Genomic DNA, 26,986 nt, shown 5'->3' on the forward strand with positions numbered 1-26,986 from the left:
CACTGAAAGATCCTGGAAAGGATTTCAAACACCTCATATTTAGGGTCATTTACATTTCAGGGAAATAGTTTAATACTTTTTTTTCCTTTTTTATATTGGTCACAAATTTTTACTTTTGAATGGAAACCAGAAATCTGGAATTTACATCAACCTTTTTACTTCATACTCTGTGTCTTTTTTTTTTTTTTTTGGTCCCAACTTTTATGTTTGAGTGGAAACCAGGAATCTAGAACTTGATTTAGTTAAATTATGATTTATAATTTGCATACAAGGAATGCAACATTTTAATTCATTCTAATTTCAGCAAACTGGAATATGATGTATTAAGAACTTTACAAATTCTGGTGAAGTCTATGAACCTGCTTTCAGAATAATATTTTTGGATACATGAAATAAAATATATATGATTATTAAAGAAATTGGAATTTAGAGGCAGTTAGGGGTATTGTAAGTAGAGTAATGGATTTAGGAAACCCTAAGTTCAGATGTGTACTCAGACATTGACTGTGTGTCCCTAAGCTTAACCTGTTTGCCTCCATTTCCTTTTCTGCAAAATGAGGATACTTGCAGAGTTGTGAGGACCAAATGAGATGGTAATTATAAAGTGCTTAGCAGGTAATAGGCACTATATAAATGTCAGCTATTATCATATAGTTATCGAAACATTAAAAAAAACAAGTTTATAAATGCTAGGTTTAAGAATTCATAACCTGAATATTTGAAAGGGCACCATTAAAGCCTTCAATTATAAAGGTCAAGAGAGCAGAGACATCTTGAATCTTGGTCCTTTTGTTTGATCTTTTTCTTTCACTGTCTCCCTCCTCATCACCACTACCATTACTTAGGGTCAGGCATATATGCACATGGAATCAGGAGAATCAGAGTTGGAATCCCATCTTAAGGGTCCTCTGAATATTGGGATGATGATATGTCAATAATAATGTCATATTAAACTGACAGCACTTTTCACGTAGATTGTTTAGCTCTCGATAATCCCATGAGATTGGTAATATAATTTATAGGTAGTAAAATTGATGTACAGTAAATGGCAGTGCTTATTTTCCCCATACTGTTCTAAGTTTATTGTTCTTTTCCTTTGCCATATTACTTGCTTCTTTTTAAGGTAGATTTGTGACTTAGAATAGAAGAGATATGATAAAGTGACATTTTTCCATCCCTTTGCTCTTTATACGAAAGATTAAAACAAGAAGCAGGTAAAATTGGTATAATTAATTGCAGTTAATCCAATTAACATTATCTATGGTCTGACTTTTAGTATTTTATTGACTATGGGCTCCTTACAATCAGTAACAATTTTAGAGAACTATTGGGAGGAGTCAGTGTAAAAATTCATTCTAGAAGTTAGACATGTAAAGATAGTTTGGAATGTTAAAAATGGATTTGCAGAATTCTCAACAAAAATCAAGTTGCTTTAATAATTAACAAGTTGCCTCAAGAGCTAATCTTGTCTCTCCACACACACTGACTAGTAAATAGTTAAAGTATAAGAAAATAACAACTTAATGTTAGGAATTTTCTGTCCTACACAATATAATCAGTCATCGGTGAAACTAGAGGCATCTTTCAATAATGGTGAGAAATGTATATTTGTGTTGTTCTATTCCTTCCCCTTTTTTCCTCCCCATAACTTCTTAACTTGGGAAACACAGAATTTGAGAATAGGTGGTTTAAGTTCTTATTAATATATTTGTAATAATTATTACATAATCATTATTTTGCTGAGGCAAGTGCGGTTAAGTGACTTGCCCAGGGTCATGAAGCTAGGAAGAGTTAAGTGTCTGTGGTTAAATTTGAACTTGGGTCCTCCTGACTTTAGGGCTGGTGCTCTAGCCACTGCACACCTAGCTTCCCCTTATATTATAATTAATAATGTTGCAAATAATATATTATTATGTGTAATGAGAGAAAACCCTCTGAATGCTGCTTTTTGCTCCAGCATTTGTATTTAAAGAGGTTTGGGGGTCTATGGACTTTTAAAAATGATAATTGTATTTTAATAGTTTCCTTTTGTAATTCTGTGTATTTTACTTGCTGTATTACATGTCATTGATGCCTTGTAATAAATATATTCAAGGGCTCTGTACAAAATATTCTCCTTTTTATATATATATATCCTATTTTAGTGACCTCATCAAATCTCAATGGGTTCAAATACTCTCTTGACAGAGAACTCCAATATCTGTATATCCAGTTCTAGTTTCTCACTGAATTGCAATCTTTTACCACCAGCTGTCTTTTGGTGTTTTGAACTGAATGTTTCTGAAGCTTCTCCAACTCATGTTTAGACTAGAGCTCATCTCTCCCAATAAAACAAAACAAAAGCCTTATATCAAGAACACTACCATCCTTCTAGTTATTAAGTTCACAGTTTGGGTATGCATCCTGAATTCCTCACTCTCCCTACATAACCAATAATTTACTAGAGTGTCTCTATTTCTGTTCTTCCACAACATCACTACCATCCTTTCATCATCTCTTGTCTGGATACTTGTAGTAACCTCCTAATTGGTCTCCCTGCTTCAGGTCTTTCCCATTGCCTACTCCTCCACATAGCTCCTAAAGGGATAGTTGGTAAAGCATAGGTCTAACTATGTTTCATCATGATTGACTGAATTTCAATAGTTCTCTAGAATCAAAACTCTTTTGGCATTTAAAACTCTTTACAATATAGCTCTATCCTATCTTTCCAGTGTTGTTCCTATGCTCCTAACATCCCCCCAAAGTGACCTTCTTCCTATTCCTCAACAAGTTAGTGTCTTTGAATTTCCTAGAAGGTACTTTCTTTGCACATATGCTGCTTGAAATCTATATTTTTCTTAAAAGCTCAACTCAAAGGCTGGCTCTTAGGTAAGGCCTTCCCTCATTTCCCTAGCAGCTAGTTATTCCTCAACTCACAACATCTTTCTTTCCAACCCTCCATTACCTTCTTACTTTGTATGTATATAAATGTATCTTTGTATTGCTCTATAGTAGAGGTTCTACTGTATGGGTGTGTTTTGAATCCTTTTGGAAATCTTTTAAAGATCCCTTATAACATTTTAAAATACATAAAATATATAGGATGGCAAAGGAAACTATTATTGAAATACAATTATCAAAGTAACTTAGGTTAAAAACCTGTTGTTAAAGAATATAGGTTTCCTAAGGGCATAGACTTTAATTTTTATCTTTACATAAACAATGCCTGGCATATGATGAACACTAGTAAATACTTGCTGATTGATTTGATTCATATCATATTCATATTTATATATATTCATATATAAAGGTATATTTTGTATCCCTTATATGTAGTTAATAAGCATTTCATTACATTAATCTACTATTGTTGCTGCTAAGTAAATACAAGACAGTGAACAAATCACTTCATCTTTTTGGGTCACAATGTCTAATTCTGTAAAATTAGGTCTGTGAGCATAGAGATGAATCTTGCCCAGATCCCTCACTTATTATGCTCTATACTTATATTTTTTATTTGTAATCTAATAGTTTTAGGTGATGACTGTTGTTATTGATTTTTTGAATTTGTTGGAATGGTTGGCTTTTTATTTTATTAATAAGCCCTTCCAAAAGATATTTGGAAAAACATCCCTAAAGCAATGAGAACACCATTTTGTTTGAAGCATTGCTCTATTACAAATGTCATGATGAAACAGTAGCATGTAATATTTCTAGAATAGGGTTTTATATGAAGGTGTATAGATGCATTTTATAGTTTTTCTATAACTTATTAATAATTACCAAATTGTCATCTTCTGATTCTTAATCTGAGCCTTGCAGTTAATTTTAAGATCATATTGATATATTTTGTTTTTAGCTTTTGTTTTGATTCATTATCCATGAAACATTTGTTCTTTCTGCTAGCCAATAAGCCATCCCTTATAATAAAAAACAAAAACAACAAAACAGGTCAAAAAAACTAAACAGCACATAACTGACAATGACAATATATGTGATTACATACTCATTGTCATCTCATGTCCCTCTTATTTAAACACTGCTTAACTTAGTACTGACTTAATGGTTTTTCTAAGCAGAAATATGGAAATAGTTGAATTGTTAGTGTATAATATAGAAATAAAGTGGTGTGGTTTTGAAATAGTCTAGATTGCTAAAGATGATTTATATGGACAATATGACTAAGAACTCCTTTGCATTTAAATAATATTTTCGTGGGAATCTATTCACAGGGAAATACTGTGAAGTACATTCTATTTTCAGCATGATGCCCTGATCCTCTTATCAGACATTTTTGTGGAGAATTGAATTCAGATCTTGGGTTAAGTAATCCATGGCAGTCCAAGAGAGAAAAAGGAAATGTTCCCCACTGATTTGGAATAAAGTTATTAAATGATAGAAAATCAGGAGAATAAAGAAAACCAGTGCAGGATTGGGTATAGATAAGAGAAAATGTTAACCAGTTGGAAATTTCTCAGATTTTCTTTGGCATCTTAGCATGGTAAACTTATCTGTATTCAAAGATAGTTGACTAAAAGCCAAATTAGAAATACAGACAAAAATATCCAAAGAGAATTTGTATTAATGGGCAGGATTCAAGGAACACTTGAATTTAGATTTCACCCCAGTATCTAACTGAGCAAAGAAATAATGGATTATTTCTCCAAATCTGTTTCCTCATTTGCAAAAGAGGTAATACCTATAGGGATCTACCTGATGTGATTCTTGTAAAGCTAATTGCAAATGCTTTGCAAATGTCAAATCAACAAGCATTTATTAAGCGCCTACAACATATTCAGCCACTGTGCCGATTGTTGATGGTAAAAATATATACCTGGATGTAGGGATGGGGGATGTAAATGCTCTAGTAGGTCTCTTCAACGTGATGACTGAGAGGAAAGTGATGGATAAATTAAAAACCAAATGCTAAGTTTGAGTTTGAAATTTTTTTCAATGATGATATGTTAACCTGTTTAGGTTGAAATACATTTATTTTAAAATTTAAAATAGGATAGCAATTTAGAGATTCCCCTTTATTAGATAGAATAAATAAATGGTAACTAACAGTCATTGAACTTATAAATGGGAGAGTGACATTTGTTGAAACCACTCTAGTGGGCATTTTTTTGTTTACTTGTTTCTAAAGGGTTGGGAAGTTTAGAATGCTTGGTGTATGGGAATATATTTCATGTTCACATAATAGCAATACATTTTTTTCAAAGTTGCTGTTGAAACATTACTAAATGTTTTATACCTATTAAATATTGTGCCTAATGTTTTATGCCTTTTTTCAACAATATAAAGATGGGACTATAAAATCTCTATGATTAAGCAGTGAATCTGGCTTTGAGAGTAGTTCTTTATAAGACTTATTTTTGAATTTTATTAGCCATGCTTGATTATAATTTGCCATTGAGTAAATTTATATAGGAAGTTTTGGAACCGGAAGTTGTGAATGAAGGGGAAAAAATGGTTTAGAAGTAACTAACTTTAGTGTGAAAACTAAGTAGTCAAAAGGGTTTTAACTTCTCCAGCTGTGTTCATGTACCTTCACAATTAACCTTTCTCTGAATTAGCAATAATTTTAACTTGCTGATTCTGCTTAAGTTTCTTAACAAACAGGAAGGTGTTTTTTTTTTTGTTTGTTTTTGTTTTTTTAAGCCAAACTAAAATTGATTTAAATGTTTAAAAAGTTGGTTTCTTTGGTATATATTTTCACCTAGAAAAGGGAATAGAAAACTTCATTAAGCAAATTGTACAACTTCATGTTGCACAGAAAACAAGACAGCAAAAAGTTTGATGTCTGGGAAAAGGAACCAAGCTAGTAACAATGTAAACGCTAGATAACTATTTTGAGTTCCCATGTATTAATTTGACAAATCACTATTAACATTGTCCACTGTGGGTAGAAGTAGTTTTATGCATGGTTCCTGTCTTGTGATTTATGATAAAATAAGCATAGTTGAATGGTTTCATAACATCAACTTTCAGTACAGGTTTTAACATGGTGGGGTGTGTATATGTATTTCTCATCTGATATAATTGTTATTTGCTGAACTAGATTTGTGGGTGTCAGTATCCACTTTGGTTAAGGGTCCAGAAGGTCTAGAGTAGGAAGGGAATTTAATGACCTCCACCCCACCCCCATCTCCATGGTTGTTTAGAAGCATGCAATAAGCCAAATTGGGCATTGATCTCAACCCTGTGATCCTTGAGTGCAGTGCTCTTTCCAGTGTGCCACATTGGATCCCAGTTACTTAACGATCAATTTATATTATAGTGAATTAGGAAAGGAAATTAGCTAATGGAAAAATGTCAACTCCTGGTGAGAGTCATGAAATTTACCTTCCTTTGCACTCCTCCTTCCCCATAGATCATGAAGTTCCTTGAGGGCAGAACTGTTATTTTTTAAATTTGTTTTTTGTCACTGTTCTCTTAGTACCTAGAATAGGGATTCCTAAGTATCCTAGGGAGTTGAGAAGTGCATGTTGTTTGAATGAAGATCTGATAAAATAAAGGGACAGTTTAGGTTAGTTTTATGAGCATTTTTTGTGAAGGGATTAAAGGGATTGTTATTGCTTATAATTACTTACAAATAATTACTGATTTATTACTTTATAAAATTTCAGTTGAAATTTTATACCATAATTGCTTTTGGAAAACATTTCTAATGGCACTTAATTAACTTTTTAGGGTCTGTGACGTAAAATAGACCACTGTTCTGAAAAGACCACAAGGACAATGGCCACTCAAGGTTTGTATCATAAATTTCTTCAATCTCTCTATTTGGGGCTCTGCTTTGTTGCCACTAACCCAGTCTGGCTCAGATCCCCTTGCTTTCCTCTCTCCCTGCTTACTTGTCAGGCTGCCTTTTGCTCCATTTTCTGCTGACCAGTACTAATGGCTTGGTGAAATAGCAAACAAACAAGCCACCAGCAGGAATACAGTCTGGATGACTGCTTCTGGAGCCTGGATGCAGTGCCATTCTTCCATTGATTCAGTGAGTAACTGTTAGGTGGTCCCCCAAGGACTTAACACGTCATCACTGAGCTGATCCTGGCTATTACTCTATTTTCCTTGGCTGTCTTTCAGATCAGACTTTTATTTCTGAAAAAAAAAAAAAATTTTTTTTTTTCAATGGGCCATATCACAAATATTTTCTGTATTTGTAACAAAGCATTTAAGTGGTTGTAATATTTTTTACTATTTTATTTCTTCCAGCTGACTTGATGGAATTAGACATGGCGATGGAGCCAGATAGAAAAGCAGCTGTTAGCCACTGGCAGCAACAGTCTTACCTTGATTCTGGAATCCATTCTGGTGCCACAACAACAGCTCCCTCCCTGAGTGGCAAAGGAAATCCTGAGGAGGAAGATGTAGATACCACCCAAGTCTTATATGAATGGGAACAGGGATTTTCTCAGTCTTTCACACAGGAACAGGTAGCTGGTAAGTAAAGCACAAGGTGTTTAGTGAATGGAGTGGGGCTTGTTCAGTTAAAGGTGGAGGGTGTAACAATTTCAGTGATTTTTAAATTTTGGAGTGAGGAAAAGGAGATTCTTTTTGGTTGTGACTTGAACTTCATCTTAATTGATCAGGTAGAATTTTCAGCAGTGAATAGTGAGTTTTGACTTGACTTTTCCAGATATTGATGGACAGTACGCCATGACCAGAGCACAGAGAGTTCGAGCTGCCATGTTCCCTGAAACCTTGGATGAGGGCATGCAGATCCCATCCACTCAGTTTGATGCAGCTCACCCAACTAATGTTCAGCGTTTGGCTGAACCTTCCCAGATGCTAAAGCACGCTGTGGTGAATTTGATCAATTACCAGGATGATGCTGAGCTGGCCACTCGTGCAATTCCTGAATTGACTAAATTGCTGAATGATGAGGATCAGGTAAGGGTGGATGTTTCCCTTCTAGGCTGTTATGAAAAGAAAACAGGGAACAATGTAAATTCTGAGATTAACTCACTATGCTCAAGAATCAGGTGATTTGTTCTAAAGTTTGCTGCTTGTCAAAGTATTTGAGGAACAAAGCAGTATTTTTTTTATGTTCTGTTATAGGTGGTAGTTAATAAGGCTGCAGTTATGGTTCACCAACTATCTAAGAAAGAAGCCTCCAGACACGCCATAATGCGCTCTCCTCAGATGGTGTCTGCTATTGTGCGCACCATGCAAAACACAAATGATGTAGAAACAGCACGTTGTACTGCTGGAACACTGCACAATCTTTCCCATCACCGTGAAGGCTTATTGGCTATCTTTAAGTCTGGGGGCATTCCTGCCCTTGTGAAAATGCTTGGGTAAGGCAACCTGGGAGCAAATTCTTGTGAATGGAGAGGGAAAGAACTAGAGAGTGGTTGATCTAAGAATACTGATAGATTTTGTTTTCTTCTCAGCTCCCCAGTGGACTCTGTGTTGTTTTATGCTATCACAACTCTCCACAATCTTTTATTACATCAAGAAGGAGCCAAAATGGCAGTGCGTCTTGCTGGTGGACTGCAGAAAATGGTTGCTTTGCTCAATAAAACAAATGTTAAGTTCTTGGCTATCACAACAGACTGTCTTCAGATTTTGGCTTATGGCAATCAGGAAAGCAAAGTAAGTTTGACTTGGTTAATGCTTCATATGGGGAAGTGTAGGCTGTGGGGATAAGAAGATAAAAGTCCCTAGGCTAGATAGGAACCGAGCAAATCATACTTGATAGAATTTGTTGATATGATGGAAGACTGAAAGTCTTAGGAAAGCATATCAGTACCTACATACTTGCCTTTGTGTTTATTGTATTTGTCTTAATATGCCCCAAAGTACCATTGATCACCATTACTTCTCCCGTACTTCACAGAAAAATCAATCGTATCTAATACATTTTTTCACCTCTAGATCTAGGCATATTTTTGGTTGATGATACCTCTTTTAAACTGTTTTGAGTAGTGGGTATGACCTGGAGGATGTTGTTCTTGTAGTGTGTGTGTGTGTGTGTGTGTGTGTGTGTGTGTGTGTGTGTGTGTGTGTGTGTGTGTAAGAAAATATGGTTTGATTTTTCTTCCCTCTTAATGAATCCTGATAAAAGAAAAAAGTTAGTGTTATAGTATATTCTGGATAAAATGGCTTACTGTTGTGTGATGTGGAGAAAATAAAATGTCAGAAGCAATTGATTTAGTAGCGGTTAGAAAAAAGACATGAAAAAAAAGACAGGGCCCTTATTTAGATAAGTCACAAGATAGTTTTCAGCTTTCTATATGATCACAGTTGAACTTAAGTTTTCATATACTTAGTAGTCTTCTTCAATTAAAACTATGTATTTGTTTTTCTAGCTGATCATTTTGGCTAGTGGTGGGCCCCAGGCTCTGGTAAATATAATGAGGACTTATACTTATGAAAAACTCCTATGGACCACAAGTAGAGTACTGAAAGTGTTGTCAGTCTGCTCTAGTAACAAACCGGCTATTGTGGAAGCTGGTAAGTATGTTGTAGCCAACATAATCTGGGCAGAATTTTCTGCACTGTTGTTTTAGACAACTGTTATTGTTGATTTGCTTTTTATGTTTTCCCTTAAACGCTTCCTCTTTGAATTCTTGCTTATAACAAAGCAAACCATTTAAGCCAAATCAATTGACACAGTTGTTTATCAGTACCCACATCTGACAGTATGTACCCTGACATCCCCAACCACCTCTACTTGAGAGGGGACTGTTTTCCTTATTTGTTTTCCAGGATGGATGTTGTTCATTATGATTCCTCAATTTGGTTGCTTTTTAGGATTATCATTTACATAACTATAATCGTTGCTGGTTTTATTCTTGAGGTTCTACCTTTATTACTTCATACAAGTCTTCTCATATTCATCTTTTCTCTCACATAATGCTAAATCGTAATATCACAGTATATTTGGACGTTCCTTAGTTTGCAGGTACAAGAACATCGATAGTTTAATGACTTTATTTGCATAATTCCAAATTATTATCCAGAAAGGTTGAATCTGACAGCATTCTTTTGTTCTAAAGTTATTGTTTTATTGGATCTGATGATCTTCATTCTTGCTCTCAAATAAGATATTGAAAACTTTTGAGTATTTTCAGAAATATACAAGAAGCCAGACAGTGAGCCACTCACTGGAGAAAAGTATTTTAGCAAAGAGACAAGACAATAGACGTTAAATGAAGAAATGATTCTCCCCCCAAAAAAAGGAGTTGAGAAGAGATAAGCCATTTCTCTTGAGAGGAGATGGTGTTAGGAGACTTTGGGAGGGGTATAATTTGCTCAAAGGAAGACTGGTAGTTTAGTCACTCAAGTCCTCTACTAACATTCAGCAGGGAAAATAGTAAACTTTTGAAAGTCAGCAAATTTATTTTTATTTTCAAGGTGGGATGCAAGCGTTAGGACTTCACCTTACAGATCCAAGTCAGCGTCTCGTACAGAATTGTCTCTGGACTCTTAGGAATCTTTCAGATGCTGCAACTAAGCAGGTAATTTCCTTGTTAGAGAGCAATAGAGTTGTAGCTTTTTGATTGATAAAGACTTTAAGTGTCTCCATTTTTTTTTCCCCCCCATAGGAAGGAATGGAAGGTCTTCTAGGGACTCTGGTTCAGCTTTTAGGCTCAGATGATATAAATGTTGTCACCTGTGCTGCTGGCATCCTTTCTAACCTTACCTGCAATAACTATAAGAACAAGATGATGGTGTGCCAAGTTGGTGGAATTGAAGCCCTTGTCCGCACTGTTCTTCGTGCCGGTGATAGAGAGGATATCACTGAACCTGCCATCTGTGCACTTCGTCATTTGACCAGCAGACACCAGGAGGCTGAGATGGCACAGAACGCTGTCCGCCTCCATTATGGACTCCCAGTGGTGGTTAAGCTCTTACATCCGCCATCACATTGGCCACTGATAAAGGTAAATGATCAGAACATATCGGCTGGTGCTTCTCACAGAGAAAACGCTTATTGTGTTGATCAGTTGAAATGTAAGTGATAGAATGGCATATAGTGGTATACTAGGTTATCCCAAGCTCTCATTTCCAGTCTTGGCTATACTGTCCAACCCTGAGCCTTTTTTGTCATTTATGATTTAACCTCTTCTGCCTACTTCATTTTAGGGCTATGAGAACTGGGTAACAATGTTGTGTGAACTGTGAAAAGCTTGTCTAGTAGGAGATGTGTTGGCTGGAAGCACCTCTTGCTAGTGATGTGGCCAAGGACGAGTTTACTTATTTACCCTGAGCTTTGGTCTCCTTGTCAATAAATTGGTGATAAGACTTTTATTACCTACCTCACAGGCTAGTTGTGAAGAATAAAGCCTTTTAAAAAGTGCTCTTTGCAGTGTTTGACTCTTACAGGTGTAAGAACTTAATTCTTCATAATTTCTAGTATAAGCTAGTCAGGGTGACTGATCTTGTTAGACCTCAAAGATACCTTGAATATTAGACATTTCTTAGATTGGGGGTTTAGGTTGTTGTTTTTAAACCTGTACTTGTTGAGTAATTGTAGATTTTTTATTTTTTATTTTTTACTGGTTCTAGATCTTGGAGGTGGTAGGGAACTTAAGGGTAACCATACAAAGTTTAATTTGTTCATTAGTTCTTTAATCTCCTTTTTTTGCAGGCTACTGTTGGTCTCATCCGAAATCTTGCCCTTTGCCCAGCGAATCACGCACCTTTACGTGAGCAAGGTGCAATTCCCCGGTTAGTTCAGTTGTTGGTGAGAGCACATCAGGACACCCAGCGCCGTACTTCAATGGGTGGAACACAACAACAGTTTGTGGTTTGTAAACTTTAAACCATCTTCTTCCCCCTCCCCCCCCAAAAAAAGATAAAAAAGATGCTTAAACATTTGATTAAAACAAAGAATAAAATTCCAGGTAAACTAATAAACTCCATACTACTTATAGTTTTTTAAAAGCAAAAAATCCTTGTGCAGTCACATGTCACTTTTACTACTAATAGGGTGGCTTTTGGGGGAAAATGGGAAGAATGCTGAATTTGAAGTCTAAGAGCTTGGGTTCAAATCCTTTCTTGCTATTAACTTGTGTGACCTTAGGGAAGTAAGTTAAATTAAAGGGGTTAGACAAAGCTATTTTTAGCTCTGAGTCTTAGATCTTAGTGGGAAGTACTGTGTTCAGAGTCTTCTTTAATGATTGGCTTTTCTTTCTTTTTTTTTAATCTACTTAAGGAAGACTGTTGAGTAAGAATATATTACTCTTTCCAAAGAAGAAACAAATTAGTAATAAAGTGGCCTGAATGTTAAGTAGAATAAGAAGGCCAAAGGTCATAGGTCATTCTTACATAGTTGAATATAAATTAAGATAATTTTATCCTGCATTTTTCATTCTCTAGGCTTCCACAGGCTATTGTCTTTTAGAAACATCTGCCATTTGAAAGACATTTTCCATCTTGGGGCCATGAAAAATCCTAAATAATTTTCATGGAAGAACATTTTTGAAAATCAGTATGATTTGAGTCAATAATAAGCAAGTGGGAAAAATTAACTAGATGAGCAACCATAGTGGTCTCTATTCTATATAACTAGTCCTTTGCTGTCAAGTCTGAGTTCTCCTTCCATCCCTCTCAGATGGGCCTTTCTAAATAGGCCTCTAATTTCTTTAATTCCAAGATTGAACTTCCAAATTCCATCAAGAACCTTGATTTTTTTTTTTTTTTCCTCCTAAAAAGGATTTATAAATCTGCTTCTTGACTAAGTTTTATCTGAAAACAAAAATGCAGTTTTAGGAAAGACTTTAGGGGAAATACATTGCAAGTTCTTAATTTAGATGACATTTTGCTAGAATGTTATGTTTTACTTCAATTTTGTCATTTCATCTGTAGTATAGAGTATATATATACCTGGATTCAGTATTTGTGTCTCTTGATGCTTTTAGTGCCAGGATCACCATGGGCATGTTGTATATCTTCCTTGCAAATTAAGTTTAGATGGATTCCAAAATCTCTTTCAGTTGTAGATCTAGGTAGGATTCTGGGGTCCTAAATAGTCCCTTTTGACCTTTTGGTCTCTACTGAAGGGTTTGGGTATGTGAGTGGGGGAAAAGAGATTCCCAATGACTTAGCTACTGAAAGCCTTTGTTATAGATGCTACTAAAAAGTTAAAAAAGCAGAAATAGATTCCTAATGACATAAATCATTCCAGAGTTTTGGGACCTCTTCTCCATTGATAAACTCAATCAGAACATTGCACAAGTTTGATAACAAACTCAGAATAAGTGTTTTCAGTCATCTAGGCAAATTTAGTCATAATGAATGTATGCTATTGACATATTTAATTTTTCCAATGTAATGTGGAGCATCCCAAAATGTGTGGAGGGGGTAGAAGGTTAGGAACAATTGAAACAAGTTTGAGAAAGGATTATATTGTTCATAAGATATGCATGGGTGTTTTCCTCTGCTTTCTATGGTTTGTCAGTCCGTACACGATGCTCATCATTCTCTTTTTGGCAAAGCCAGCTTCTAAGAGGAGTGAATAATTTTTGAAAATGTGCAGAATGTTGCAATACAATGGCCTTGTCTTTTGGTTAGTATCTGAGGTAGTCTGCTGAATTAGGAGAGATGCCTAAGACTTGGCTCCTTTTCCTTTGAGGGGAACCTTTGAGGGCAAGTTCTTGGTGAGCAGTTAGTGAGCAGCCCCCCTTGAACTCTGCCTTCTTCCGTAGGAGGGAGTGCGTATGGAGGAGATTGTGGAGGGCTGCACTGGTGCCCTTCACATCCTGGCGCGAGATGTCCACAACCGGATCGTAATCAGAGGCCTGAACACCATTCCGCTGTTTGTGCAGGTAGGTCTCATGGCCCTGGGCCCCTTTATGAGGGATGTGTGGGGGCCATGCCCTGGTCAGGGGCAGATGTTGAAGTGCCGTGCTTCTCTCCCTCCCCCCAGTTGCTGTATTCTCCTATTGAGAACATCCAGAGAGTGGCTGCCGGGGTGCTCTGTGAGCTGGCCCAGGACAAGGAGGCCGCCGAGGCCATTGAGGCCGAGGGAGCCACGGCTCCCCTGACGGAGTTACTGCATTCGAGGAACGAGGGCGTGGGTGAGTGTGGGCACAGGTGAGTGGGCCCAGAGCTTCTCTGGGAGCTGGCCGGGTCCTGAGGGAAGTTCTGCTCTTCTCCCCAGCTACGTACGCCGCTGCCGTGCTGTTCCGGATGTCTGAGGACAAGCCCCAGGACTACAAGAAACGTCTTTCTGTCGAGCTGACCAGCTCACTCTTCAGGACCGAACCAATGACTTGGAATGAGGTAGTGTGGCCCTGGTGCCCTCAGACACCAAACAGTCCCTGTTTCTGCAGGCGCAGAAGTGGTAGTGTAGTGAGGTTAGGGAGAGCAAAGACCGCTGGGGCGAGGAGGGCCACGTATGCCAGGTGGGGCGGCTTTGAATGCCAAAACAGCCCATTGTTGCCCGACTCCCCCAACTTCCCAACCTTGTTTTTATTTATTCATTAACCTCTGTTTGTTTTGCTGTAGTTCTTAAAGAAACTGGTTTGAAAGACTTCTATGGTTCAGAAACCTGTTTTGAAAAATGCTAATACCCAGATTTTTAACAGTCAGCCTCTTCAGAACCATTACATAGAGATGGGAGTGTTACAGTGCTACTGAAAACTTGAAATTCACTAGGGCAGTGACTTTTTCTAGTTGAAGTGATTTATTTGGCATGTAGTAAGAGATGGTTTTTTTGTTTTTTGTCTTTTTTGTTGCTGCCTTTTCCTTTAGACTGCTGATCTTGGACTTGATATCGGTGCCCAAGGAGAACCCCTTGGTTATCGTCCGGATGGTATGTGTGTCTTATATTACTTGACAAATTTCAAATCAAGTTAAATTCCTGATCCTTAATCCAAAAGAACTATTTAAAATAATTAAAACTCTCCCCCACCCCCCATCCCACAATGTGTCTGATAATTAAATTACATTTAAATTTTTAGAGTTGGGTGATGATGAAATCTTTCTAGTTTTGTTTGTCTCTGAGCTAGCTACTTAGAGTGAGAGAACAGATTTTTGCTTAATGTTTTGGCAGCACAGTATTACTATTCTGTCCACTCTTAGTAGTAAGTACAATGACCATATAAACAAGTCAAAGCCTTACAGCATTGTGCCCCTTTAAGCACATTGGGAAGGGAGAAATAGAAAAAAATATGCCTACAGTGCTCAGGTGTGTTCTAGATGATTCAATATGTTCTTGGTATTAATTGACCTTGATTTTCCTTTTTCTAAAAAACTACTTCCACTATAGGTTATTAGTGGAGAGGGAATCAAGTTGACATTTTAAGAGGTTAAATTGCCAATCTTTTCCTTCTTTATTTCTAAAAGTTTTAATATCAAGTTAATTCAGTCAAGAGTTTGTCAGGTTAAATGTATTCTGTATTTCAAAGAGGAATAAAAGGATTTAAAGATAAGATTTTAATAAGGTTTCTGTATGTTGTTTTGGGGGATAGAATGACGTATGAAAATTCCCCCTCTCTCAGAGAGGGAAACAGCTCAATATATGGCACAAATATTTATCTGGAATTCTGTAGAACAAACCAAGTTTTCAGTAACCTTTAGGGATTCCCCCCCAGGAAGAAGGTGAAAATTCTTTCCAGTATGCCATAATTGGTTCTCTGTCCCTTTCCTTCCCCACCACCTATTTTGAAAATCAAGTTGTTGCGCAGAACATGTCTGGGCACTTGGGATACAGCCACATTACAAGACTGTCCCATTCAGAACATTGAAACAACTGCTAAAAATCAGTCACTACAGTGTTAACTTAGCTGAGCTACAAACAACTAGAAGGCTCATAAATAGTGATAATCTGCTGCCTTTGGATATCCTTAATCTGAGCATGAATGTTGTTTGTTGCTTTCTTAGATCCTAGCTATCGTTCTTTCCACTCTGGTGGCTATGGCCAAGATGCCTTGGGTATGGACCCTATGATGGAACATGAAATGGGTGGCCACCACCCAGGTGCTGATTACCCAGTTGATGGGCTTCCAGATCTGGGACATGCCCAGGACCTTATGGATGGGTTGCCTCCAGGTGACAGTAATCAGTTGGCTTGGTTCGATACTGACCTGTAAATCATCCTTTAGGTAAGAAGTTATACATTTGGGTGAAATACTGTCCCTACAGACCCCTCTGTGTGGATTCAGTTTGTAGGGAGGGAGTGATGTCAGTGTATTTGTGACTGCTGCAGTAGCAAAGTATCTTGAAGGGCATGTCTTTGAGTGTTCTCAGTTTTCTGGTCATTACATGGTCCTTCAGTGTCTTGTACTACAGCATTTTGCAGTGGACTCTCATGGGTGACATTTGCTGTTTTAAACATTAATAGCAGCCTCTCTCTTTCTACACAGCTGTCTTGTCTGAGTGAGCTTGCATTGTGCTTGGCCTGTAGAGTTGCTGAGAGGGCTCGAGGGGTGGGCTGGCATCTCAGAAAGTGCCTGACACACTAACCACGCTGAGTTTCCTATGGGAACACTTGAAGTAAGCTTTTTGTTTTGGTCCTTTTTGGTCGAGGAGTAACAATACCAATGGATTTTGGGAGTGACTCAAGAAATGAAGATGCACAAGAATGGATCACGAGATGGAATTTATCAAACCCTAGCCTTGCTTGTTAAAATTATTTTTTTTAATCTCTGTAATGGTACTGACTTTGCTTGCTTTGACAGTAGCTTTTCCTTTTTTCTTTTTTTTTGGGGGCAGTAACTGTTAGTTTTTTAAGTCTCGTAGTGTTAAGTTATAGTGATACTGCTACAGCAATTTCTGATTTTTAAGGATCGAGTAATGGTGTAGAACACTAACTAATTCATAATCGCTCTAATTGTATTCTGACTAAAGTGTAACATTGTGTAGCCTTTTTGTATAAAATAGACAAATAGAAATGGTCCGATTAGTTTCCTTTTTAATATGCTTAAAATAAGCAGGTGGATCTATTTCATGTTTTTGATCAAAAATTTTATCTGGGATATGTCTGGGTAGGGGCCAGTAAGAACTGTTATTTGAAATCTTGTATTGGACAGTTTACCAGTTGCCTTTTATCCCAAAGTTGTTGTAACCTGCTGTGATACAGATGCTTCCAAGACAAAATGCAGTTATATTAATGGTTCAGAATTAAAGAAAACTTTTAATTCATTCTGCTGTGTCACCTTATTTCTTTAGAGGAATTTTTTTTTTTTTTTTTTTTTTTTTGCCTCAGTTTTTTCGCCTGTCTGAATGCTGTGATGAGTGATAAGTTTGCCCTTTGGCAAGAGTGAAGGCAAAAGGGTTGACTATGCAAGCCTCCACTGCATCTTTCTTTTCTCCCTCCAAAAGAAGAATAGTTAATTAAGTTAGTGCTATTATTGATTAGGGTGTAACACTACTTTTTAGCCTCTTATCTTTTGTGGTATTGTGCCAGATATTTAAGTCAGTCTGCCAACATAACCCAATAATTTTGTCTAAGCTCACCCAAATGGCATGAACTTCCCTGTATTTAGATGCCTGGGCAAATGTGCACAGCACTACAAGAATGAGATGGTCATATAGAGCTAAAAAGCTAGGGTGTTTGTTTGGTTTTTTTTTTTAATCACATGACATCATTCTGTTGACAACAGCTGTAATAGTTAGAACTTGGCTACTGGACTACACCTACTTTATTTGAGGGCCATGGATGGCCAGCAGAACTCAGAAACTAGCCTTGGATTTTTGGCAACATGACTTTTTAAATATACATAACTAACTTATAGACTAATCATTTTCTTTTTGATAAAACCACTAATTATATAATTTACTAGCTATCCAAAATAGCACTCATTTATTCAATAAATCAAGAGAATGAAATGCTAGTCGTGGGGATTTTACTTTTATAAAACAGAGGGTCATAGTGATAAAAATAGCTTGAATAACTCACATTTTATGTAATGCTTTAAGGTTTGAGTAAATCACCTGCACAATAAACCTCCAGATTGTTGCAAATAATATCCCCCTTTTATAAAAGGAACAAATTAACTTAAGGAAGTGACTTGCCCAAGGTGACAGTAATAGACTGTTAAAACTCTTGTTATATCACAAAAATGGCTGTGGTTCAAATTAAAGAAGATTCTCAAAATAAATCATATGTAAATAACAACTTCAAATTTATAATGTCCTAGCTATCTGGGTTCCTCCACAAAAGGCCTACTTACGTGCCTCATTATGGAATAAAGGAGACGGGATGCTAGCTAGCTCAGGAAAGACTCCAGCCGATTGATTCCATGCTGGAAATGTTTCTGGTTCACAAACTTTAGTTGTTATTATTATCTAGCTGTTTAGATAATTTCAGTGTCTTGGGTTAAGATCATGGGTGTGGGGCATTTTCACCCCACTTCCCCCTCACCCCCACAAATCTTGGTGTGTGTGTGCAGAAATGTACTTAAGCGTGTGTTCCAGGACGGACAAAGCTGGCAGACCTGACATTGGCAGTCAGGTCTCCCTTTGGGCCAGCTCTTCTCTTCTCTACCCTCCCCCCCTCCCATTTAGCTGTGTCTAACTCCGCACTCCCCAGGATTCCTCAAATTTGTTTATCCTAGAAAGAACAACCAGGCAGGCGGGTGAAAGGAGGAGGAAGATTTGGAGTCAGCTCCAGAGGCCCGACCCTGCCTTGGCCCCTGTCCCCAGAGAAGGAAGGAAGATCTCAGACGCTGTGCCAGGGGGGAGGGGGAGGCTATTATTGCCAACCCGACTCTTTATTTGCTCATGTTTCATGGGGCAAACAATGCCAAGTGGTCCTCAGAGGGTGACTATATTTGATGGCACGTTCCCTTAAAAATGAGCAGAATAATTTCTGGATCCATCTGTGATGGCCCAGAGGCAAAGAGATGGCTGTGGGCCACTAGTGCTGGAACTGACCACTGGAACCAGGTTCCGGGAAATGCAGCTGGCGATCAGAGGGCTGGGTCCTCGTCCTCCAGACCCAAGGGCTGGCGCTGCTGGACAATCTTCCTGGTTGCCTTCATTTTTGGCGTCTGACTATTTCGAGGATTTCTTTAGCCAAGGAAACAACGCTGTTGTTATAGGGGCTGTGGAGGGAAAACCCAAAGAGACTGGTTAGGCCCGTTCCCCATTAGCTGTCCCACCATGGCTAAGTCTTGGGGGGCTAGCTGGCCAGCCCAAGGGCTTCCCATGATAACCCAGCTCAAATCTTCTCTGAGAGCGGATGTCTTGCCGGGATGCGAGAAGCCATTATTGCTCCTTGCTGCACTCCCGCCTGCCAAGTGCTCTGAGGTTGCCTGATGGATGTCTAGGCTCCTACTGGAATGGAAGGGCCCATGGAACCTTGGCCGGGGTCTGCCCGAAGGTCTCCTGCCCCAGCTCAGCTTTTGTGAAATCCAAACCAAAGGCACCTCCCTAAGCGCCCCATTTGCTGGAGGCCGAGCCCCTCAGTCTGGGGCCTCTGGAGGTGTTGATTTGAGATTAGCAGCTTAAAATGGAAACTTGGTTATTTGAGCACATTGTTTGAAACAGATTCAAACCCGTGCCTTGACAACTGTTATCAAAGAAAGGAGGAAGATCAAATGGCAGTAACTGTGGAAGTGTAAAATTAGTCGGGGGCACCCCGGCTGGTCAGAAATAGCACTGCTAGCACAGTGCACCAGACGGGCCCCACGGCATGGGGGTCCGGCTCCTCGGGGGACAGGACGGCAGAAGAAAAGGCAGCTGGCATTCTTGTTCCACTTATCAAAGTTCCTGAGAGACGGCAGGAATGCATTTGAACATGGCTCACAGTTAAAGGAGACGTATTTGGTTAGGGAGCCTGGAGCAGGAAGGCCTGGGAGCCCCCTGGGGACAGCATTTGGGTAGTGGGTGCTGCCTATGCAGCCACGGGGTGGGGGTCTTCATCTAGAACCCTCAAAAAGACACGAGGGGGGATAGGAACATTATAGCAAGTCCCCCGGTTTTCTGGGATGTTGTTACTCCAGGCTTCCCTCTGTTCTCTTATCAACTGCTTTCACTCAATCATGGCCATACTCAAAAACCCCACAAATGCTGACTGAGGGGAGACAAGCAGTGTCTTTTGGTAAAATCACCCCCTTAGCCAGCATTCGCGAACCTCCAGGATTTATCTTCGCCTGCCTCTTCCCTTAATTTGAAAAAACAACTAACTCTCCTCTTTGATTTTAAATGCAGTCATTCCATTTTAGCCCGCACATCCCCAGTTCTCCCTTGGGTGGCACTTCCACAAAAGTGGCCCTTTCGCAGTGAGCCCAGAGAGCCTCCTCTCTCCTTCCGCCCCCCCTCTGCTTTCTGGTCTCACCCTGCCCTTGGCTCATCCTGCTGGGCATGCAGGACTCTCCCTCAGGAGGACGGGGCTCACCCAACCAAACTAAGAGACGGATGGAAAGGGCTCTGGGACCCTTATACCATCATGTGAGTGTGGGGGGGAGGGGAGCCGACACTTCCCCTCCATCCAGGGAACAGCTTTCATCCCCTCTCCAAACGCTTACTGAAGAGGAGGCTCGCTCTCTCCAGTCCAGAACCCTCATTTCACTTGTAAGGAAACAGACCCACGTTCTGTCCGTGTGCCTGGCACAGAGTGTTTGCTCTCAACACATTTTCTTTCGTCTGCAAAGTGGTTTGTGTTACCTGCTCTCCTGCTACAATAAAAATATTTCCATGATACTGTCCTATTTATTTTAAGAAAAAGTGCATTTATAAGAGAATCCAGGGTTTTCAATAAACTTCCTTAACGTACAATCCCCACTTTGTCTCCTTCAGACTCATCTCCCTTCTCCCCAGTCTGGCCTGCACCCTCAGCGCCGGCTACTGAGACAGGTGTTAGAGGACTGTGAATTCCGCAGGTCTAGAGAGCAGACTCGGGCCTTCATTGTTCAGGGCAGAAAAAGCAGCCCCAGTTTGGACTGGCTCACAGCGTCTAGCAGTGCTTGGACTCTCCTGGCGCCGAGCCCAGGGGGCCCAGTGGCCCACGGTAAGTGGTCTGCGCTGGGAGTCACCCCCACAGCTTAACTTAAAGACACACCCTGTGGCTCTGGAGACTTTTGAGCCTTGGGAACTGGCTCAATCACCACAGAACTTGGGGACACGGCTTGGGTCGCGGTTGTAAAGGTCTAGGAGGCGGATGTTAGAGGGGGAGTGGGGCCGGGGGCTGGGAGTTCTGCAGTCATGGGCAGGGTTTGCTGATCTGACCCCCACCGTCCCAGGCCTGATATTTTGTGGCAAGTAAAGGACGGGCTCAGAAGCCGCTGACGAGTTCGGGCCGGGAGCCGGAGTGAGCTTTCTACAGAGTTCCAGAGCCCAGTTAAGTACTGGATGCTCCACCACCGACCCCGGCCCACGAGGAACAAGATCACAGAGAACAGGACTCTCTAACGTGCCTCGGTTGTTCAGGGCCAGGGTGGAGCTCTGCAGGGTCTGGAAGGACCCCATCTGTCACCAGAACCCGGGGCCAGCGGATGCCGAAGGAGCAAGGACATTGAGTCTTGGCTTCTGAAAGACCATTTCAGTGTTGTAGCGGCCCACGCTGGGCCTGGAGCATCCGGGGCACAGATAACAGGGGCCTTGATGCCGGATCTGGTTAGACTTCTCCCCCTCCCCGGGGGCCCCTCGCTTTCCCCCGGGAAGATCAAAGCCCGCTGTGGCTGCTACAACAAAGGCCGGGTTGCTCAGGAGGGGGGAGGCTGCCAAGAGAGAGTAACCTGAGAGGTGGGAGGGGAGAGGGCTGCTCCCAGGACAGCGGGGCACCCAGGGTGCCAGCCCCAGCGCCTGGAAATTCCTGAGAGCCCCAGGGCCCTCACCTGCCAGGTGGGGCCATGGCCTCCAGCAAGCGGATAAGGGCAGTCCCATCCTTCTTCAGGCTCTCCAAGTCCTTCTCGTTTGAAGTGATCTGGAAAGAAAAGAAAACGTTTTCAGAAGGGGATCATGGGTGGGGGAGAAGAGAGGGAAGCAGGTCCCAGCAGCTCATGGTTTGGATCTGCTTGTGGATGTGAAAAGAATTGAAATCTGAAATGCCAGGTGGGCTGCTGCTGCCTCAGGCGCCCCTAAAAGAGCTCCTCATGTTGCCCAAGATGGGGGGCTGTGGATCCCCTACAAATCCCCTTCTGGCCCAGCCGGGCTGAGCACCAGGAGTGGTCCCCAAAGAATCCTGGGGCCACCCCCAAGAGAAGCAGACCTCTGAGCTCCCCAAGGAAGGGAAGGAAGGATGTGTCCCCCAGCTAGGCCCTAAGACCCTCAAGGGCAGGGGAGTGTATTGTGCCCCACCTCCCATCCCTCCTCTCCCCTAGCCCAGGGCCCGACATTGACCCCTGTGGGCTCCAAAGGCCCGTGTGGCCCTTGTTCTCAGATCCTTTGGTGCTGCTCTTAGATGCATGAGGTATTCCTCAGACTTGTGACAAAGGGAAAGAAGAGGGGAGGGAGCCGGAGGCAGGGACTCAGCCCTCTCTTCCCAAGCAGCCCAGACTCTGCAACAACGTGAACCTTTTCTTGGGAATAAACCAAAGGGGTGGATGAAGCAGCTCTTTGTCCTGCGTTCAGGTCCCGGGATAAGTTTTTAGAGCAAGCGGCTTCCATAGGAGAGAGAACACATTCAATCCTATCCAAAGAGTCATTTGAGGGCCTAACTGGAGAGAGATCCATCAGGAGTAACGGCTCACCCCTGGGAGGCTTGGACAACGAGTTTTAGGGGCTCCAGGGCCTGGCACCCCGTTTCTTCCCCATCTTTGCTAGGATTGTGGTTCCTGTCCTTAGGCTCTTATAATAATCTCTGGGAGTGGAGTCAGGAAGACCTGAGTTCAAATCTGACCTCAGACACTTTAGCTTCCTGGCTGTGTGACCCTGAGCAAGTCACTTAACCCCAACTGCCTCAGGGGAAAAAATTAATCTCAGGGAAATAAAGGGGGGAGGGCGTGGCAAAAGGAGCAGGAGGAAGCAGATCTACTCCCCAGGTCCCCGTGAGAGCTCTGGCTTTTCTACCGTGAGAACCCTGCGTCAGCCACTGCAGCTTCTGCGGCTTGGTGGGCTGAACTTGTGGTTTGCACGCCGAGCTTCACAAGCCGCAGGATCAAAGGCCACAGTCCGAGAGGTGCCTCCTTCCCTCTCAGGCAGACAAAGAGAGCGCCCATAACCGCTCCTACCCACAGGGAGGAGGGGCTTCCAGGGAGGAGCTCTGAAGCCCTTGTTCCACTCCCTCCGAGTCAGTGAGGGAGATGAACCAACAGCCAGGCCGGGGGTCCGAGAGCTGGGGGGCACCCATAACGGGTATGTGAGAGTGCGAGTGTGTCTGTGTCTCATGTGTTCTTTCTCACAAGAAAAGTAGAAGTGAGTGCCCAAAGGAAGGGCGCTGATCCCACCTGTTGAGGTTTACAGTAGAATCTCTGGAGGAGCCCACTGAAAAGGGAACGGCAGTGATGATGAAAAGTTTCACCAAAAGCTTATGGCTGTCACAGCATTTTATGATGAGTAAAGCACTTCTGCTTTCATTGGATTAAAAAGGAAAGCCACATAGGTCACCTAGTAACCTCGCTCAGCCTCAGTTTCCTTATCAGTAAATAAAAAAATATAAACTACTTATACATCTCACAGGGTTGTTATAAGAATCGAATGAAATAAACATAAAATAAAAATTAAAACCCTCAAGCATTTTGGAAATTATTGCCACCATCGTCATCATCGGGGCAGAATCATATCTAAGGCATTCAGCGACCAGTTTTTAAGACACGTCATGTGGCGAAGATTCCGAAAGAATGGACATAAGCACCGATGGCAGGAGTGACTCCAAAGGGTTACTGAGAGAATGCTGGCCCAGCCATCCTCCTCGTGGCCACTTCCAGGGACAGAAGGTCCTGCATGGGGACGGCAGGCTGCTGATCGCATGAGCCCCAGGACAGGGAAGGGGCCTCCGGCAGGTCGCCAGTGACTGAGGCCCCTCGGCTCAGTGGGCAGCCACACTAGAAGGGCTGCCACTGAAGAACAAGAGATAGCCAGGGTGGAATGGGGAGTTGAATGTGGGGACCTGTGCAATGCTTTCAAGGATCCTAAATTCATCCCCTTCCTCACCTCCCCCATCCCCCATAGTCACCCCCAGGAGGGGCCAAGTTTGTCTTTGTCTTCTCCATATCCCACATGTGGAAGAGTATAAATGTTTGTAGATTTAAATTTAATCTCTCATCGCCCACCCCAGGGAAGCGACGTAGGGCTAAGAATAATGAAACACAACAATCTCAGGAAAATAGACCTGTAAGTGATCCAAAGGGCACCGACTGGAAAGATACATGGGCTAGATGAACCAAGATGGTAGAATATAGGAAGCGATGCAGTAAACCTCCCCTCTCCCTTCAAAAAAACTTCTTCCAAACAGATCTAGAAAGTTTACCTGACCAAATCTTGATGGGAAAATCCAAGAAAAACAAACAAGAGTCATTTTCTAGCCCAGGTTGGCACAGGGAGACAGATAATAAGGTTTGTGGACCCTGGGGACAGGGTCTGCCTGAAGTGGCTACACAGGAGTACTCTAATTCATGAGAAGGCTGTGCCCTAGGACTAGGGCAAGAGCAGGTGCCAGGCCCATCCTAGGGCCCCCTGAGGCCAACAGTGGAACAGTGTGACAGGAATGGTTGTTATCTGAAAGCTCTGTTGTTCACTGTTCAGTCCTGGGTCATAGATCCAGGGCGGATCTCTGTCCCGAGGAGTGGTGTTCCAGGATAAGGAACCACTACAGGCAATGTGAGGAGAGAGAAGCAGGTCCAGGAGTAAAAGAAAGCAAAGCGACTCACATGGCCAGGAGCCAAGCAAAGTCTTCGTTCTGGCTTCTAGCCTAGTTGGAAGCCTACGGAGGAATGACCAGGCAGGAATTCCAGACCAAAGGGAATCTTTTACAGTTCTTTCCCTCTATAGCAAAAAAGTTTCAGCAACTGAAACCAGCAGCATCTACTGCTGCTCAGACACCTGAAGAGCTCAGACTGGGGTAAAGGACAGCTGAGAGACTTTGGCCTGGATCAGAATACTTTAGGAGTATTGAAAGCTTACAGATTCCCAGTCTAAGCTGTCACTGAAATCTTGGAATAACACATCACTCAGTACTCCCAAGAAAGCAGTGACAGGAATAGCCCAGACCATCCCTGCAGAGGTATACAGAGCCCTAGCTTAACATCAACTTCAAAATCAAAAAGTAGGCTGGAAGAATTAGCAAATTAAAAAAGAAAAGCTTTTAATGATGACAGGGACACTCAAGACACAAAACCAGAAGTGAATGACTCCAAAATATCTAAAAACAAAGTTTCAAAGAAAAACACAACTTAAGCATATATATTCAACTAGGATTTTTGGAAGATATGAAGCAAAAGCTTAAAAAAATATTATTATTTTTATCAATCAGCATTAAAGGAAAATATTGAAAAAGAAATGAGAACTGTAGAAGAAAGAACTGGAAGAGGAATAAGCATCTGGACATAAGAGGTACAGAACCTTGCCCATTAACAAACTCCCTAAAAACTGGGGTAGACCAAATAAAAACTAATAATTTCAGTCAAAAGAAAATAGAAGAAAATGTAAGGTGTCTCATAACAAAACAATTGACCTAGAGAAAAAAAAAAAAAGAATCAGTGGACTATCTGAATGTTATGACCAAAAAAACCACCTAAACACTTTCCAGATACCTCAGAACTAGTGAGCAAAGTGGAAATAGAAAATCTCCACTGATTGCTTCCTGAAAAAAAAAAAAAATTCAAATTTCTAAGAACATTAAGGCCAAAATTCAGAGCTTCCAAGTTAAAGAAAAGTTACTGCAGGCAGTAAGAAGGAAACAATTCAAGAACCAAGTTGCCAATCAGATTCACTTATCATTTAATATCCCTTATCATAAAGAGTAAAAAGCTTGGAATATTATATTCTAGAAAGCAAAAGATATAGGTTTACAGCCAAGAATGAACTACTCAGAATAGCTTTGTATAATGCTATAGGGAAAAAAAAAAAAAAGTATCTTTACTAAAATAAAAGTCTTCCAAGCATTCTTTATGAAAAAATCAGAGCTGTGTAGAAACCTTGAAGTTCAAAAACCAAGGAATTAAGAAAAACATAACAAGGAAAACATGAATGAACAATCATAAGAGACTAAACAAGGATAATCTGTTTACATGTAAATATGGACAGATACTACATGTGTTTCTTTTGAAACCTATCATCATCTGGGGCCATAGATGGAATCTAATTAGACAAGACCTTGGGAGTGGTTCTTTTATGTCTTGATTACAAAGACTGGAAGGAGAAGGGGAAAGGAATATATTAGAAAAAAGAGAAGGAAGGTGAGGGGAAATGATCACAAAACCAGAGTATATAGACATTTATACACATACATGTGAGGAAATGGGAGTCAAGCTGACACTTGAACCTCATTCTCATCTGAACTGCTCAGAAGAGGGAAGACTGCATATATTTGGGTACAGAAACTCATTTCACTCAATTGATAATTAGGAGGTAAAGGGAAAAGAGGAAAGGTAAAAAAAAAAAAAGAGGGATTAATCTGAAGCAAAACAAAAGAATGTCAAAAAATATATAGAACTTTTTTTGAGATGGCAAAAAATGGGAATTTGAAGGGGCGGCATCAATTTGAGAATGGCTGAAAATGTTCTGCTATAGAAAAGTGATGGATATTGGGCTGGTGCTGCTGTTAGTCTTGTTTTTGAAGAGGACCAGTGACATCACAAAGTCTGCCTAACAAGGCAGAATTGTACAAAATTATCAGCTTCTCTCTTTCAAAGTCATCAAAATTTAGAAATAATGAAGGAACTTGGTTTTAGAGAAGCCTGGGAAGATCTGTATGAACTGAAACAGGATGAAGTGAGCAGAATCAAGAAAACAATTTATACGATGACAACAATATGGTAAAGACAAACAACCTTGAAGGATTTGGGAACCCTGATCAGAGTATACGTGATGAAAAACGGTACCCATTTGCTCAAAGAAATGTTGAGGTAGATTCAGAGTGCAGAATGAAATACATGCTTACACATATGTGTATAATATATATGTGTGTGTTTGTGTGTGTGTATGCGTGCGCGCATTTGGGGAG

At 40.7% G+C, this 26,986-nt stretch overlaps 2 protein-coding genes across 7 annotated transcripts in view; one reads left to right on the forward strand and one right to left on the reverse strand.

Moving 5' to 3' along the window:
* Positions 1-17,082, forward strand: part of CTNNB1 (catenin beta 1) — a 36,069-nt gene extending 18,987 nt beyond the window's left edge. The window contains exons 2-17 of one of the 4 annotated variants that reach the window (XM_074272178.1): positions 6,673-6,733; positions 6,844-6,979; positions 7,201-7,428; positions 7,625-7,878; positions 8,047-8,285; positions 8,382-8,583; positions 9,300-9,444; positions 10,348-10,451; positions 10,539-10,877; positions 11,585-11,743; positions 13,644-13,763; positions 13,865-14,015; positions 14,099-14,220; positions 14,692-14,752; positions 15,823-16,043; positions 16,305-17,082. In XM_074272178.1, the coding sequence (XP_074128279.1) occupies positions 7,209-7,428; positions 7,625-7,878; positions 8,047-8,285; positions 8,382-8,583; positions 9,300-9,444; positions 10,348-10,451; positions 10,539-10,877; positions 11,585-11,743; positions 13,644-13,763; positions 13,865-14,015; positions 14,099-14,220; positions 14,692-14,752; positions 15,823-16,031 (2,325 nt within the window). In that variant the 5' untranslated portion in view covers positions 6,673-6,733; positions 6,844-6,979; positions 7,201-7,208 and the 3' untranslated portion in view covers positions 16,032-16,043; positions 16,305-17,082. The remainder of the gene's footprint in view (positions 1-6,672; positions 6,734-6,843; positions 6,980-7,200; positions 7,429-7,624; positions 7,879-8,046; positions 8,286-8,381; positions 8,584-9,299; positions 9,445-10,347; positions 10,452-10,538; positions 10,878-11,584; positions 11,744-13,643; positions 13,764-13,864; positions 14,016-14,098; positions 14,221-14,691; positions 14,753-15,822; positions 16,044-16,304) is intronic. The other 3 variants (XM_074272179.1, XM_074272176.1, XM_074272177.1) reach the window with 3 other exon arrangements.
* Positions 17,083-18,611: 1,529 nt separating this feature from the next.
* Positions 18,612-26,986, reverse strand: part of ULK4 (unc-51 like kinase 4) — a 624,778-nt gene continuing 616,403 nt past the window's right edge. For all 3 annotated transcript variants that reach the window (XM_074272175.1, XM_074272174.1, XM_074272171.1), the window contains exons 36-37: positions 21,720-21,808; positions 18,612-18,986 (exon numbers count right to left, since the gene is read on the reverse strand). In XM_074272175.1, the coding sequence (XP_074128276.1) occupies positions 18,920-18,986; positions 21,720-21,808 (156 nt within the window). In that variant the 3' untranslated portion in view covers positions 18,612-18,919. The remainder of the gene's footprint in view (positions 18,987-21,719; positions 21,809-26,986) is intronic.

The sequence above is a fragment of the Sminthopsis crassicaudata genome, chromosome 5 (assembly GCF_048593235.1).
Source record: "Sminthopsis crassicaudata isolate SCR6 chromosome 5, ASM4859323v1, whole genome shotgun sequence".
In the NCBI taxonomy this organism is placed as follows: domain Eukaryota; kingdom Metazoa; phylum Chordata; class Mammalia; order Dasyuromorphia; family Dasyuridae; genus Sminthopsis; species Sminthopsis crassicaudata.